Source organism: Malus domestica, chromosome 01 (genome assembly GCF_042453785.1).
Source record: "Malus domestica chromosome 01, GDT2T_hap1".
NCBI lineage: Eukaryota > Viridiplantae > Streptophyta > Magnoliopsida > Rosales > Rosaceae > Malus > Malus domestica.
This window is the reverse complement of record NC_091661.1, coordinates 27,620,019-27,636,961: the sequence shown is the minus strand read 5'-3', so window position 1 is coordinate 27,636,961 and position 16,943 is coordinate 27,620,019. Positions and strand designations below refer to the sequence as shown.

Genomic DNA, 16,943 nt, shown 5'->3' with positions numbered 1-16,943 from the left:
AGTCATGTTGGGAGTCTGGCTCTCGAGGTTCGGAGGACGGTGTCTCTTCGATTTTGGAGCAAGCAATCTTGTTGGGAGTGTTTTCTCGAATGTGAGTAAAGGTTGGGCATGTTTGCTAGTCTACCTTGCCACGAAGCACAGAGGTTGACAAACAGGGACTTTCCAATTATCCAGCAGTGGTATTGTTCCTTTACCCTTGTGGGTAATAATATGGTAGCTAGAACTTCAAAATTTATGTGTCTAAACTTTGTTAGTGCTGTTTCTTTGTTATTCTTTTACCTTTCTTGGTCAGAGCGATGTAGTGGGAGCTGCAAGTTTCACGTGCTCAACTTTGGCAGAGAACTTTGGCAAAGTTATCTGTGGTACCCATGAGCTATTGTTGCGTGTGGGAAGTGGGTGATTGAACAGTAAGATTCATGTGCTTTCTACTTCACCAGAAGTCTTCGACAGAATGCCCATAATTTCTGCAAAGCTGAGTGTGCGTGTGACAGGTGCTGACAAGGCTAGAAAAGTAGGTGCCTCTTCGATTTCTGAGATCGGCCCTCGTGGTCTCTGAGCAGCCCAGCTTTTGAGAAAGCGAGCGCCTCTTCGATTGATTCGGAGAACGATGCCTCATCGATTTTTGAGAAAGCAATCATGCTGGGGGTCTGGCTCTCGAAGATTCGGGGAGCAGTGTCTCTTCGATTTTTGAGAAAGTAATCATGTTGGGAGTCTGGCTCTCGAGATTCGGAGGGCGGTGCCTCTTCGATTTTGGAGCAAGCAATCTTGTTGGGAGTGTTTTCTCGAATGTGAGTAAAGGTTGGGCATGTTTGCTAGTCTACCTTGCCATGAAGCACAGAGGTTGACACACAGGGACTTTCCAATTATCCAGCAATGGTACTGTTCCTTTACCCTCTCTTCGATTTTTAAGAAAGTAGTCATGTTGAGAGTCTGGCTCTCGAGATTCGGAGGACGGTGCCTCTTCGATTTTGGAGCAAGCAATCTTATTGGGAGTGTTTTCTCGAATGTGAGTAAAGGTTGGGCATGTTTGCTAGTCTACCTTGCCACGAAGCACAGAGGTTGACACACAAGGACTTTCCAATTATCCAGCAGTGGTACTGTTCCTTTACCCTTGTGGGTAATAATATGGTAGCTAGACCTTCAAAATTTATGGGAGCGATGTAGTAGGAGCTGCAAGCTTCACGTGCTCAACTTTGGCAGAGAACTTTGGCAAAGTTATCTGTGGTACCCATGAGCTATTGTTGCGTGTGGGAAGTGGGTGATTGAACAGTAAGATTCATGTGTTTTCTACTTCCCCAGAAGTCTTCGACAGAATGCCCATAATTTTCGCAAAGCTGAGTGTGCGTGTGACAGGTGCTGACAAGGCTGGAAAAGTAGGTGCCTCTTCGATTTCTGAGATCGGCCCTCGTGGTCTCTGGGGAGCCCAGCTTTTGAGAAAGCGAGCGCCTCTTCGATTTTTTAGATCAGCCTTCGAGGTCTTTGAGCAGCCCAACTTTTGAGAAAGCAAACGCCTCTTCGATTTCTGAGATCAACCCTCGTGATCTCTAAGCAGCCCAGCTTTTGAGAAAGCAAACGCCTCTTCGATTTCTGAGCAGGCGCCTCTTCGATTTCTGAAGCTCCGTCGAGTGCAGATTTTTATAGGGGCTGGCATTAAGTTCCAAAGCACACTTGAATCTCCACCAGTAGAAGCTTCATTCTTGCACTTCTAAGATCTTGATTTGTCCGACCTCTTCTCTCTTCAACACCTTTGAAAATGTCTGGCCCCTCCGACCGTCGTTTTGACTTGAACCTTGTTGAAGAGGCAGTCCCGCCTTCTCCAGACAACATATGGCGCCCATCCTTCGTCTCCCCTACTGGTCCTCTTACCGTTGGGGATTCCGTGATGAAGAATGATATGACCGCTGCGGTGGTGGCCAGGAACCTTCTCACTCCCAAAGATAACAGACTACTTTCCAAACGGTCTGATGAGTTAGCTGTTAAGGATTCGCTGGCTCTCAGTGTTCAGTGTGCAAGTTCTGTGTCTAATATGGCCCAACGCCTATTTGCTCGAACCCGCCAAGTTGAATCATTGGCGGCTGAAGTGATGAGTCTCAAACAAGAGATTAGAGGGCTCAAGCATGAGAATAAACAGTTGCACCGGCTCGCACATGACTATGCTACAAACATGAAGAGGAAGCTTAACCAGATGAAGGAAACTGATGGTCAGGTTTTACTTGATCATCAGAGATTTGTGGGTTTGTTCCAAAGGCATTTATTGCCTTCGTCTTCTGGGGCTGTACCGCGTAATGAAGCTCCAAATGATCAACCTCTGATGCCTCCTCCTTCTAGGGTTCTGTCCAGTACTGAGGCTCCAAATGATCCCCCTCCGGTGCCTTCTCTTTCTGGGGCTCTACCGACTGCTGAGACTTCTCCTAAGCAACCTTTGTGAAGGCTCCCTCTTGTGTGTTTATTTTGACTCGTGTATATGTACATATTTGTAGCTTATCGGGGATATCAATAAATAAGCTTTCCTTCATTTCAACGTATTGTGTTAGATACACCAAAGCCTTCTTCGCTAAGTTCTTTGAATTTTCTTTTGTTGAAGCTTGTATGTTGAAGCTTGTATGTTGAAGCTTTCTGAGTGGAGCATGTAGGTTGGGGTAGTGTTCCCTTAATTTTCCGAGTGAGGAAAACTTCTCGGTTGGAGACTTGGAAAATCCAAGTCACTGAGTGGGATCGGCTATATGAATCTTAGAACGTCATTGTGCTCGATCATGTGTCATGTCCTTCGTTAGATCCAAGTACTCTAAGTCTTTTCTTAGAGTCTCTTCCAAAGTTTTCCTAGGTCTTCCTCTACCCCTTCGGCCCTGAACCTCTGTCCCATAGTCGCATCTTCTAATCGGAGCGTCTTGGTATCATTCCTGAGAGTTTGTTATGTGCAAGGTCCAATATCTGGAGACTTTTCAAATAACAAACTTCATGAGGAATATCTCCTTCAAACTTATTTGAACGAAGGTTAAGAACATTCAACCCTGAAAGGCTTTCCCCTATCCATATTGGTATGCTTCCGGAAAACCCATTTTCACTAAGGTCAACAACTGACAACGAGGTACAGTTCTGCAGGGAATGTGGCAATTCTCCGTACAGGTGATTATTGCGCAAGTGCAGCGATGCCAAGTGTTGCAAGTATCCCATGGACATTGGGACATTCCCAGTTAGGTTGTTGTTTTCTAAATTTAGGAATACCAAGTATTGCCAACTCATCCAACAATCGGGTACTTTTCCAGTGAGAAAATTGTTCCCGAGACGAAGAATATAGAGTTGCTTTGGTTCATCCGGCCTATCACAGAAGAACTGGAAAACAGATCCAGAAAATGATGAATTGGAAAGATCTAGCCACATTATTGAGGTGGGAACAATAGGCAATGCACCAGTGAATTGGTTAGAACCAAGATCAACTGTTGAAAGAGGACCAGCAACTATATTTTGAATCTGCCCATACAATTGATTGCGAGAGAGATTCAGATACTGTACATGGAAAGTTAAGTTCCAAAACCAAGTAGGAATAGTACTTGAAATTCCTGTACCAGACAAGCTTAGTTCTTTTAATTGCGTTTGTGTCCGCAACCACATTGGCCATTCAGGCCCCAAATGCCAGGAATCCAGCTGCAAAATTTCAAGTTGAAAAGGAGGAACCCAATCTCGACTGGTTTTCAGAGTAAATGAGTTTCCTTTTGCAATGAAATGCTTCAACTTTGTAAGGTTGCTAAAAGACACTTCCGACACTGCACCTTCTAACGAATTATAAGATATTTCCAAATCCATTAGCATTTTGAGTTGACCAATAACTTCTGTGAAAGTTCCATTAAAATGATTTCCAGATATGTACAATTTTTCTAAGCTTGACAGATTTCCTAGTGACATTGGAATGGGACCTGATATATTAGTATACCTCAATGACAATGACTTTATTCCATCTGGACCACATTTGGACAAACTTTCGAAGATTTCGGATGGTCTTCGAACCGTGAAATGGTTCTCTGACAGATCAAGAACTTTCAACTTACAAAGATGTCCCAAGGAATTTGGGATTTTCCCTTCCAACTGATTACCATCCAAGTGAAGATTGACAAGAGATGTCATGTTTCCAATGGAACTCGATATTTCACCACGCAAGGCATTGTAAGAAAGAAGTAAAGACTCGAGATTGTTCAAGCTATACAACCATTCAGGTATGGTAGAATTGAAGTCGTTCCATCCGAGATCAAGAACTTTAAGACCAGTCATATTCTGAATGATGCTTGGAAGTTGTCCTGTAAGTTCATTGGATTCTAGACTCAATGCAAGATCTTTTTGGTTAAACAGCCATTTGGGAATCGGATCAAGACTAATATAATTGGATGACAAATCAATTTCCCTCAAAGATGTGATATTCTGTGAAATGCTAGGAATTGGACCTTGGAAACCACAAGCACTAAGATGAATAGAAACTAGATTTTTAAGACTGAAAACCCACCTCGGCATCAAAGAATTAAAAATGTTTCTAGAAAGATCAAGGACGACCAGGGAAGTAAAATTTGGGGTGGGTAGAGGGGGGATTTGATGAAGATGACAATAGGACATGTCTAACTCTACCAAAGAAGGGAGCATGTTTGTAACTTGCAACCAGTCAGATGCTTTGCTAAGATTTACATAACTCAAGTCTAAGTGTTTCAGCAGAGAAAGACCAGAAATCCACTGAAGGTTTTCAACCTTCAGATCGTTTAAACTGAGATTGAGATGGCGCAGACTGGAGAGATTTCCCAGTTTATGAGGAATTACTCCATCAAACAATGAGTACGCAAGATTAAGGTGTGTTAAACTTGTCATAGAACCAAAGAAACTAGGAATTTGTGTTCCACTGAAATTATTGTTACTCAAGTCCAAGAAGTTGAGATGCTTTAAACTGAGCAAAGAAGGATTTATCTTACCACCGAAGGAAGAGTCGAAATCCCAATAAGGGTTGGTATTATTAAGGTGCAGCTCCTGGATGTGGCCGGTCATGTGATCACAGACTACTCTTGTCCAACTACAACAGTCTGAACCTTCTTCTGCAACCCACGATGCAAGCTGATTGGCAGGGTCCTTGAGATCTTGCTTGAACATCAGAAGTGCTCGTCTTTCGCTCTCTTTGCAAAGTGGAGGCCAACCTGGATTTCCATTGCATAAACCAATACTGAAAGTACTGGTTGCAATGGCTAGAAACCTGATTAGTAGTAAAACAACTCTCATGGTTCTCTCCATAAAGTTCAAGTGTATGAAGCAGGTGATGTGTATGAGCAATGAACAATCCAGAGTAGAGCTACCTATATATTATACTAGGGAGCCTCACCTTTTCTAAACCATCCTCTACGGCATGAGACCGCATTTTCAAAATCGGTGCACATCAATGAGAGTAACAGTCGTCGGACGGACTCTTCGAATCTTGGACAAAAGTTTCATAGATGATAAGATGGAATAAACTAAGCGGCTATTTAGGACTAGCTAGTTTAATTTAAGACCCCACTTGGAATTGGGAATCGTCGGTCCTTCAAATACATTGTATTAATATAGATGAAATTTTTATTTTTTATTTTTATGGATGTGATATTTTTACTGGGATATAATACTCCCAACTAAGCCGGGCGTCAAACAAGTAAATGTGCAAGTGAAAGTAAGAAGGGTAAATTACAATTTACTTCTTTAAATTTTGGTACAATTGTAACGACAAATTTTTCATTGTGATCGAAATACGAGTGGTACACCACATGTTTTTATATAAGTGGTGAAAATTTTATTTTTTAAATTATTAATTTTTTAACAAATATATTCTACTATTTGTATAGTGACACGTGGTGTACAATTCCGTATTCCAATCACACTGAAAAATCTCTCCAATTGTAACCTCGTACAACATTTCAATTTCATATATTTGATTATAACAAGCAAAAATTGCCCACACGACGCTGAGGGTTTTTAAAGCGTTTAAATGATACTGTTGCTTGTATACACACAAAAGATCAGACTTCTATTTACATGCAAAAAAGATTAGACCAACAAAGTTCTTGTGGCTTTGGATCAACAATAGTACCAACATGCAAAAGATTATGAAACATTGTTCGATTTACATGCAATTTCTCTATCTACCTTCAGAAAATTAGAATGATAACAAAAATGCTTGAACTATTCAAAGATCATATGCCAGCTTGAAATTGAAAGACTAAACTCTGAATTCAAAACTATTTACATGTGGAATAATTTGATAACAAAAGTGGGAATACAGAAAAGGAAAAAAAAAAGAGCGAGTCCAATTATAATGAATGACCATCCTCCAGTAGACTAACACCACTAAGTGCATAAGTTTGACCCAATTGGAGATAATATTAGACCATTTGAGACTTGCTTGACTATTAATTAATTAAACCGCGTTGACGCCACAACTTGTATTCATGAAATAGCATACAACAAACTGAAATTTGAATCCAATAACAAGTATTTAATTCATAGTGGAGAAAATGCACGATTTCATCATGCATGAGATCAAAATGCATTCACTTCACTTTATCATTCCATTTTATTAAAACCCCCCTTTATTCATTCTGCTTTATATTAAGACCCCACTTGGATCAAGTTGACAATCAGACATAATTAACTCTGGCAGAGAAGGGAGCGTGTTTGTAACTTGCAACCGGTCAGAAACCCACTGAAGGTTCTCTACCTTCAGACTGTAACTATTGAGATTGAGATAGCGTAGCGTAGACCAGAAATCCACTGAAGGTTTTTGGTTCTCTACCTTCAGTCGGACTCTTGGAATCTTGGACAAAAGTTTCATAGTTTTAGAGTGAAAGTACCAAAGAAACAATCGTTTTCAGCAAGAAAATGAATGAGAGAAGTCGAGGTTTGAGAGCGAGAGAAGGGTGAGAGAGAGACGGACCTTCTTGCATGCTTGAGAGAGAGCTCGGCTTTTTCATCCGTCTTTCCTTCCACGATGAGCAACACATGTATAGGAGTCTGGAACCAAATGCAATAGCCTGAATAACCTGGTCTCCCTCGTTTGGAAGAATTGAGGATCACTAATACGTTCTCTTCAATTCTTCCCACGTTTCTCATACTGCTTAAAAAGTGCAGTTAAAAACATGTAAAAGCAGTATTACAAAAAAAAAAATGCGTTTAGTCAAACACCTGGTCTCCCTCTAGTAGATAAGTATGACCAAAAATTGAAAACGTCCAGTTTTCCTGTATCTTATCCCCATTGCTGGAAACACCCGGTGCCAAAACGCCCAAATATTACCTCCCACCTACCATGCAATGCATAATACAATCAGTATCCTATAAATACCAAAAAATATCTCTACAAATAACCATATCAGCGTTCAAATTCCAGCAAGAAACACAATCGGAAAACAGAAATTTTTTAGAGACCAAGTCTCCCACCTAACATGCAAATTACATAGAAAGAAATTTGATTTCAGAAAAAGTGAAAAGGCTTACACAAATTGAAAAACGTATTTGAGTGGCGGTCGTGGCACCTGCGTTCAGCCAAAGACAGTTCAAACAGGAATTAAACAGCCAAGTTATGGGTATATTCAAGACTGCTTAAGATACTACAAATATTTTCAAGATAACTCTAAATTTAACTTGAACCAATTTTAAAAGACAGATTGTCATTCACACAATATCTTGCCAATATGGCAAAATATATCTTGCAGCAATTGGTATGCAATTAAAAGCCTGGACGTGCATCCAAGTCCTTATCTTGTTCTTCTTTGTCGGCACCAACCCATACCAAAATCGAATTAAAAAAAACTATTCAACTTGTATATTAATTAAACAAAAGATTTGTATATTAAAATATTATTGTAATTCCGAAATAAATAAATAATAAAACTCTAATTTTAAGGCAATAAAAAACAGAGCATCACAATGCAATTCTCCTTCTCTCACAAAAAAAAATCAAAAAACAAAAAACAGAGTGAGAGTGATTGGAAATGTTCAGAAATGGTGAAAAAGGCAGTGCGGATAGGATACAACTACCAAGGAACGAAGGCGGAGCTCAAAGGCTGCATAAACGACGTCAGACGAATGCACTGATGCCCCGTCGACCGCAACGGCTTCTCCGAGGACGACATCCAAGTTCTGATCATTCTTAAGGTATTCAACAATGCAGCAGCAATTAAAAGTCCTTGGAAAATGACAAGCTACCATAAAGACATGACGAAAACTATATCTCACCTTACCCCCTTGTTGGCATAGACAGCATATCCGTCCTTGTTGTTCGGGGTGAATCATAATCCTGAACTCCATTATCATCATCGTCAAGAATGTCTTTAGCGTTTCTAGCAAGAACACCCCAAAACCCATGTTTGGATTCATTAACATTCTTCAGTGACGTATACTCAAATCAGATACAACAAAACACACAAGTCACGAATGAAACAGCACAAAACACACAACCCAAAAAATTAAATGAAGCATGCTTCATAACATGCATGTTGATAATACCACAAAAAATTCCACTTCATTATACATGCCTATTGTCTTCTCTGTCCAAATATGAAATTGCCATCATCTTTTTTGAAAGCACAAACCAAAATCACTTCCAAAGAGATCATACACAGAAGAGAGTGGAAGCTTACTCAAAGCCAATTTCGTGTTGTTCACTCCTTCTTCTTTTGGACCCAACAATCTGTGGGTTTGATTGCAGCATAGTGATTTAGTTTAAAATTTCAACATTGATTATATATATATATAGATAATCCTAAACACTTCAAATAAATCTCAAATTGAAAAGAACACTTCAATCTGACTAAAACTACACAAAGGAAAAAACAAAGACAGAAAAATGTTCAAACCAATCTAGAAGCCAAAATGATCCCCCAACATCAGAAAATTAACAATAAAAATCTAAACCCATAAAAATTCACAGGAAAATCAAAACGCACCAAAAAAAAAAAAAAATGGATCACAAATTGTCAGGTGCAAAAGGATAAATTACAAATCCAAAAGGTCGTACCCAGTGCACAAGGCTCCCGCTTTACGCAGGGTCTGGGAGAGGTGAATGTCGGCTAGCCTTACCCCCATTTATGGAGAGGCTGCTCCCAAGTCTCGAACCCGAGACCTACCGCTCATGGGCGAAGGCACTTGCCATCGCACCAAGTGCGACCTCTAATAATAACAAAGGGTATACGCATAAAAAAATTCAAATCAGTGAAGACCGTACCTTGAAAAGGGTATACGCATAAAAAAATTGAACTAATAATAACAAAGAGTTGGGGTCACGATACTCACCAAGACAGATCAAAGAGAACATTCTGATCAGCTTTGATCTTGTTGATGAAGTCCGTCAAACTTCTTGAGAGCCTAATCGCCGCTCTTGCCGACGTCGGTGCTATCGCCGTCTCGACCCTCGACATGCTTCCGGCCGTACTCAATGACCTTGGTTGTGGAATTCTCCAGCAATTCTGGCAGAATTGGTTGTGCCTGTTTGCTTGCCGCAAGGTTTTTTTGCTGTGAATGATGGCAAAATTTATAAGGTCAGAGAGAAACATGATAGCCATGGAAAAGAGTGCGAAAGAGTGGTGCAAAAAGACTGGCCGACAGTTTTTCATGACCAGCAGAACATGCACCCAAGAGAAGCAACTACGGTTATTAAGATTTAAACATGAAAGCATTAATTGCGATGAAAAATTCATCATCAATATCAACATAGTGTTGAATCATAAAGAATTAAGAATCAAATGAAATAGCCACAGCTAAATCACATTCCAAGAACAGAAGGTTATATGAATGAACACAAACCAATTACAGAACTCACACTAATTGAACACAAATTTTAGCAAATACCCAGAATAAATAGCAGTAACTTGACCATAACCCAGACCCTAATTACAAAAAGCGGCAAAAATAACCTCAATCCCACTTAAATCCAAATAACCAGATGACCCAATCTCCCAAATATCACCAACTAATGATCAAGGCAACTACAAAACAGAAAACAAAAATGTGAGTTCTAATTGAATTCATTTACATATACCCTACACCATTAAGACTTAGTAATAAATTTATATTCCTGTATTCCATAAAGAAAAGAAACTCGTCACATGGAACAATTATAGGTACATAATGATTTGATAAGATAACACTTAAACAGTGCAACACCTTGCTATTGCACCAGCATGGCAGCAAAGCGTAAATTATTTTAATCAGGTACATACCAATTGGTTGTGAATTTTCTGACTGCAGGCTGTTGAAATACCAGCCACAACAATCTTAGCATCAACCTCGTCCCACAACGAAATGAAGTTAAACGTAAAACAGATCATTCTGGGAATACATGTAACCTAAAAAGTGTTATGCATTAAACTTGTGCTTCCAAGCATATATTATATATGACTTGTCCTGGATGTTCTTCTTATATTAAAGAAACCATGATTATTGTTGCGTATACCTTAAGCTCTGATAGTAGCATAGATACAGCCCGATAAGCAGGGTCTTCTGTGCTTTGCACAATAAACATAAACTCTAAGGGACCACCATAGAGAGAAGTGACCTGTTTTCGTTAATTAAACAAAATAGTTCAGACCATATTGGAAGAAAACCTTGGATACAAATTCAACCTATTAAATCACTTAGCAGAAGGATTTTGAACACTTCACCAGATAATACATCCCTACAGCGCAAATACAGAATTTTAGACATGCCCATCAAAAGAAAATATAGTTTAACTATGTTAATCTAATATCACAAAGATATTGAGTTTCCAAGTCTCAGACCCAATGGAGTGTAATTTGAACTTATGAAGAAAAACCTAATTTTTCAACTCGAAAATAATACAAAAACGTGATTGGCTTTGACCACTCTCATTCCAAATGTTCTAGCGTAGCCCCTGACTCAAGGGCTCACCAAATGGGTTTTCGATTTCTGTATGAAATTAGAAGCCTAAGTAATGTTTGATGGCATATTGAATCATCAAGAGCAGGATTCACACGTTTCACTAACATAATGCATAATGTGATCTATGAAATGCGGACAAGCAATACTTCGAATCGAAGAATTTCGCAGTCCCAGAAGCCGAATTCAAATGCCGGCAGGCAATTCATCCCAGACGCGACCCCAAATAACAAATTAAAACCCAACGAAAGGAAAATTTTCAAGTGAATTTCTCGGCAACCAAACGGACCCGGATCCGAACGAAACATAAAATGTCGAAAAAAAATCTAAATTTTAAGGGAAAAAAAAACAAACCTGGATCTAAACGAAAACTGCTAGCGGGCTGCAGCACGCTCTCTCCCTGTCCATGAACTTGCTGCAGTTGTTTTTCGTCTTCTCCTCCCTCCCTCCTCTCTGCAAGCCGCATGCCTTCCCTTCACCGAATCCCTCTCTCTCTCTCTCCCTCCCCCTCTATCTCTCCTCCTCTCTGTAAGAGCAACTCCGAGCAACTCCAACTTTGCAAAGGTGCGCAGGGACGTCATTTAACTGTTTTTTGCATCGTCATCTTTAAACTCAACAGTCTGGCAATGAAAAATAAAATATTAGTATTTTTTATTTTATAAAATAATAAAAAATAATTTTATTTGTAATTTCTGATATGATTTTTATTGTTTACGGGAGTCTCTACTTTAAAACTGTTTTGGACCTTACTACTATATTTTTCACTTATTTTTTTAGCTTTTGGCATGAAAAGTGAGGAGGGGACTCCGTAAACAAGGTAGGCTCGATGCATCGAAAACAAAACAAGATTCATCGCGTAAATTACGGTCGGCTCAGCTTCGGATAAACAAAGCACACAAAACGAGACCAGCCAGCGCCCGAAAAATGAAGATATACATTTAAATCTAAAAGTATTTGAATCTAAATAAATTAATGTAGGAAGAAAAAAAAAGAAAATAATAATAAAATAGAAAAATGATACGATCGTGCTTAACTACTGATTGTTCACAAGAATTGTCGGTACATACATAGCGACTCTTTTTATTAACAATTGCTAGTATCATACCGATCCCCTATTTTCAATTTTTTTATTTATATTTTTTGCTAATGTTTCTTTTATTTCTTTTAACATAACAACAAATTATTGTATTCATGTTCTTCAAATATATTTTTCCACGCAAAATGTATTATAATTCATTTTTAGCACTTATAATCAACGATTTAAAACAGAAATTTAAAGATATTTGAATTTAATAATAGTTACTCAAATAAAGTAATGTATAAATAAAAAACTCAAAGAAAAAAAAACAAAAAACAAATAAATAAATTGGAATTGGGAAAAATCGGTATCACGCTATCAATCCCCGTTCAGACGTTGTTAAATCATTGTTCAATCAATTTATTTTCACCGATGCCTCATCATGAAGTTTTGAAACGTAAGAAGTTATGAAGAATAAGATAAGACTTTTCGTTGAGATTCTTGAGGGTAGATAATATCCTTTGTTAAGGAAAAAAAAACAACATTCGACCATCTCCAAATGAGATGTCAAATTTTAAACAAAAAATTTAAATTTGAAGGCTTACATGGTACTTTTACATATTTTAAACTTTTTCTCTCCAACCGATATGTCAAATTTTAAACATAAAATAATAATTCATATGTATTTTCTATGCATTGGGAATGAAAACAAACAAAAGGATAATGCTTTAAATCAATAATAAATTAATAAAAAGCATTTAATAATTAATTAAAAAAATCTGAAGGTGCTATCAAATTTGTCAGCAAGGGAGAGAGATGTCAATTTATATTCTGCCACATCAGATTTGGCTTCTCGATTGGAAAACATTAATGCTGTATTTTATTACTGTTATTGTTGATTTGGATATTTTGACATCTCCTTTGGAGATGGTCTTCGATGTTCAATTTGTGTTATTTGTAATCAAAATGTATAGTTTTAATGTGCTTATCATTACCAGTTTATTTACCTTGAAACGAGTATTAAAATCATTACAATTTATGATTTCAGGTGTGTGTATGAGACATAGACTAAAAAAATATGCAGGTCCAACATTATAATATTAACAAGAGTTAGGCTAATTATTAAGGGATAAATACCAAGAAATCACACTTTTGACCGGAAAGTAGTTCGTACCCAGAAATCAAGCAGTATCGCGAACAAAGATGGTGAAAGCCATTCGAGTTCATGAACTTGGTGGTCCTCAGGTCTCTCTCTCTATCTCTCTCTCCTGTATTCTTTTGGGTAACTTGAATGTTTGATCATAAAATCAAGGCTTGTTTGTCAGTTGCAATATTAAGTGTCTGATTTCATTTGTTAACTATTTCTGTTTACAATAAATCCGAGTTGTTTGATGGGAAATCTGGTAACAAGCTGAAAGAGATAGCCTTTCTGCTTTTAGCCAAGAGCACATGAGTTCTTATGCCGTTGTATTCATCGGACTAGTCCAGAGAAGGTTAGTTCTTTTTTGGTGTCAAAGATTTGACTGGATTCGATAACTCACAATGTTTCAATGTCGAAGGAAGAAATGGAAGTCAACTTCTAAATTTTGTCTAATGGCCGTTTTGGAAGTACATTTAAAATAACAGAAAGCCTTTTTTGTGAAATATTTTTAAAACTAATTCTTAGTAAAAATCTAAGTGAATCTTAGAAAACACTTGAAGGGCTTCTTGCAAGAAACACATATTTGATGCTTCTTCCAAGTGTTTTTGGAATCCAAAATCAGTTTCACCAAAAACGCTTTCAATCATTCTAAAAACACACGAGCCATAAGTTAAAAGTAGAAGTAGGAGTGGTCATGAAGTAAGCTTATCCCTTCCAATCCTACCATTTCTTTGGCTATTGGAATGTTCTACACGATTAATCCTTCTTCTGCCTTCCAAATTTCTTTCTTTGACATACATTGAATCTAGCGAATTTTCAGTCCAATTCAATCATAGACATCGAGCGAGGCCTTGAAGTATTTGAGTTTGTAAACTTGAGTTTATATTGTGTTTATAGTTTATCTCGAGCCATATCAAGTGTGTTCATACACAATCTTTGAAACATATTATTCAAAACCCGTTTGTTTTCGAGTTTTACTTCAGTTTGTTTTCCTTGAAAGAAGTTTCCTTTGCTCGTAATTTTTCTTTGATCTGCATCTGGTTCAGCTACAAGTCATTATCCAAATTTCCAATGCTTTCTATTCCCATTTCACTTAATTTTGTGATGTAATGCTGCTAGGTCTTGAAATGGGAAGATGTGGAAATAGGAGAGCTGAAGGAGGGGGAGGTTCGTGTGAAGAACAAGGCAGTAGGGGTTAATTTCATCGATGTATACTTCCGCAAAGGACTTTATTATAAGGCTGATACAATGCCCTTCACCCCAGGTTTTGCTTCATTTCCAAGTTCTGAAATGTAGGAAGGATTGACATCTAGTCCACTCTTTGAAGGCATAATTTCAAAGTTTAGTTTTTTCTTAACAGTTTCTCGAGTAAACATTTCGCGTGAGATTACAGTTTTCAGATATGATCAAGAATGATTTAGCAAACATATAAGAATGCCGGGCATGAAACCAGATTAGCCATTCCTGCTGTTTGAAATAGAACTGACTAATCCTAAGAGAAATGGTCGAGAAACTCAACATCACTATTCTTGAACAACTTGGAGTCCAGCCTTCTTTTGGCCTTCTAGTTCTTGATCAGAAGGCTGACCGATAAACCGTATTCGTTAACAAATCAATTTTCATTTCAGGTATGGAAGCTTGTGGAGTTGTGACAGCCGTAGGACCTGGAGTAATAGGCAGGCGAGTTGGAGATCTGGTGGCCTATGTTGGTACTCCGATGGGGTCATATGCGGAAGAACAGATCCTTCCTGCAAACAAAGTGGTGCCCGTTCCCCCTTCAATTGATCCTATTGTTGCAGCATCCGTATTGCTTAAGGGTATGACAGCTCAGGTTCTACTACGGCAGTCTTTCAAGGTTGTTTTTTGGTACGATTTTCTGTGTTGTTAACTATGTGATTTATGTGCCGAAAAAGTACAATCAACTGACGAATATTGGTGGTCAAGTTGTAACTAAATGCTTCCTGAATTTGTAATTTCATTATCCAAACAAGGTTGATTCAATGTTAGAAATTGTGTATAAATTTAAATGCTGCTGCTTTTAATGTTCGATCTGAATTTGTGCTGTTAATTATACAGGTCAAACCAGGAAACAGAGTCCTTGTTCACGCTGCAGCTGGTGGAGTTGGATCCCTTTTATGCCAGTGGGCTAATGCGCTTGGTGCAACTGTCATTGGAACTGTATCAACTAAAGAGAAGACAGCTCAGGCCAAGGATGATGGGTGTCACCATGTCATAGTCTATACGGAAGAGGATGTTGTTGCTCGAGTGACAGAAATAACATCTGACAATGGGGTTGATGTTGTCTATGATTCTGTAGGGAAGGATACCTTTCAGGTATATCTAACTTTTCATCCCTCAATTTTATACAGAAGTTACCGAAATGATTCTAGGTTCTCCTTCTGCGCATTTCCCTTGATGTTGTTGGTTTCATTGAGTATCAACACAGCCTGTTAATGCTTCTGCTTTACCGTGACTTATTACCTAATCTAGCGTTGAAGTTTCTCAATGCTAGGCCAGGTATACCAAATCTTTATACTGTTCCGTTGAGCTAGTTTTATGAAACTGTTAAAGCAAATGCTAGTTACCCTTTGATTTTTTCAGTTCAGAAGATTAGCTAGTCTAATTTCTTGATGGTGAATTTTATAATTAGTACTTAATTGGGGCATGTTTACAGGGATCATTGGCATGTTTGAAGACTCGTGGATACATGGTGAGTTTTGGACAAGCATCAGGTGCAATTGATCCGGTCCCGCTATCAGCCCTTGCAGCAAAGTCACTCTTCCTGACCAGGCCAGCCCTGTTCCAGTACACTGCAGCTCAAGACAAATTGTTAGAGGTTGCGGGAGAGGTATTTGCTAATGTTGCATCAGGCGTATTGCGCGTTCGAGTAAATCACAAATACCCATTGTCTCACGCAGCACAAGCTCATGCAGACCTCGAGAACAGGAAAACATCCGGCTCGGCTGTGCTTATACCCTAAAATTTCTGCCTCAACTGCTGTTCTTTGTGAACAGATTAATATGAGTTGGTTTGCAAAATGCAATGATGTTATCTCCAACTTTAGTGACAGACAGACTTGTTAAGCAAGCAAAAAAGGCAATCGTATTTTTCGCATTTCTGCTGAAAGGCAAAACTGTTTCTATGAAACAGCAGGGTATGTATCACGTAACGTATCTCTCTCTCATCACGTGAGGATGGACACAGTTTTTCTCAAGTGAGCCCTCGAATTCTAGCATGTGGAGTTCATGCTAGGGTGCCAATGTAACTAGAGTGACGTGGGAAGCATGCCAAGGTCCCCGACTGGCACACTATTGTTTCTGGTAGTCTCTCTCTATCTTTTCGCTTTCATGCCATTCACTTTAGAATAATTCGGGAAACGATTTCCCTACACATTTTTTTTTCTCCTCATGCACATTCGCTGTTTATTTTTGTTCTTTGTATTAGTTCCGAGCCTCTCTTACCGTAAATGAAAGTAGTTTTGAAATCACTTTGAATAATATGACAATAATTAATTAGTTTAGCATATGCTATTAATATTAATAATTAAGTAACAGTACTGTATTATCTGTAAACCAAAAATTACAAAACATGTATACATTAATCATGCACTACACCGCCCCTTCCGGCGGCATCCGGACTACCATACCAAGTAGCTCCGGCAGGGTACCAACGGGTGGCAGCGGTCGACAAGTTTAAGTGCTCGCGATTAACGGCAAAGCAGATATTAAAGCAGCAAAAAAGAGTGATTAAGTACAAAAGGGTTTGTTAAACCAGGCAATGGCAGCTGAAGAGTGGCCAAATAGACCCTTAACTTTCTTCAGAGTTCAGACAAATGCTTATGGTCCTGCCTGAAGTTGTCTGGTAGTGGTAGTGATTGCAACCACTGCCTACATATTC

General features: G+C 38.6%; 2 protein-coding genes across 13 annotated transcripts; one reads left to right on the top strand and one right to left on the bottom strand.

The window, feature by feature from the left end:
• Positions 1-2,568: 2,568 nt before the first annotated feature.
• Positions 2,569-11,442, bottom strand: LOC103415095 (receptor-like protein EIX1). 11 transcript variants are annotated; one of them, XM_070826051.1, is made up of 11 exons: positions 11,242-11,442; positions 10,445-10,546; positions 9,286-9,504; positions 8,634-8,683; positions 8,230-8,333; positions 8,032-8,133; positions 7,489-7,526; positions 7,180-7,295; positions 6,932-7,008; positions 5,351-5,442; positions 2,569-5,224 (listed from the first exon to the last, which is right to left on the bottom strand). In XM_070826051.1, the coding sequence occupies exon 11, from the start codon at positions 5,122-5,124 to the stop codon at positions 2,875-2,877; it is 2,250 nt and encodes a 749-aa protein (XP_070682152.1). In that variant the 5' UTR covers positions 5,125-5,224; positions 5,351-5,442; positions 6,932-7,008; positions 7,180-7,295; positions 7,489-7,526; positions 8,032-8,133; positions 8,230-8,333; positions 8,634-8,683; positions 9,286-9,504; positions 10,445-10,546; positions 11,242-11,442; the 3' UTR covers positions 2,569-2,874. The 11 variants fall into 11 exon arrangements, 8 of the variants coding, with proteins under 8 accessions (XP_070682152.1, XP_070682135.1, XP_070682140.1 ...); XM_070826034.1 differs by lacking the exons at positions 5,351-5,442; positions 8,634-8,683; positions 10,445-10,546; positions 11,242-11,442 and having other exon boundaries at positions 6,932-7,108; positions 9,286-9,427; XM_070826039.1 differs by lacking the exons at positions 5,351-5,442; positions 8,032-8,133; positions 10,445-10,546; positions 11,242-11,442 and having other exon boundaries at positions 6,932-7,108; positions 9,286-9,420.
• A 1,535-nt stretch (positions 11,443-12,977) lies between these two features.
• Positions 12,978-16,160, top strand: LOC103430944 (uncharacterized). 2 transcript variants are annotated; one of them, XM_017331095.3, is made up of 6 exons: positions 12,978-13,150; positions 13,345-13,398; positions 14,166-14,310; positions 14,675-14,901; positions 15,123-15,380; positions 15,721-16,160. In XM_017331095.3, exons 1-6 carry the CDS (start codon positions 13,109-13,111, stop codon positions 16,024-16,026), a joined length of 1,032 nt encoding a protein of 343 aa, XP_017186584.2. In that variant the 5' UTR covers positions 12,978-13,108; the 3' UTR covers positions 16,027-16,160. The 2 variants fall into 2 exon arrangements, with proteins under 2 accessions (XP_017186584.2, XP_028958752.1); XM_029102919.2 differs by lacking the exon at positions 13,345-13,398 and having other exon boundaries at positions 12,981-13,150.
• The last annotated feature ends 783 nt before the right edge of the window (positions 16,161-16,943 follow it).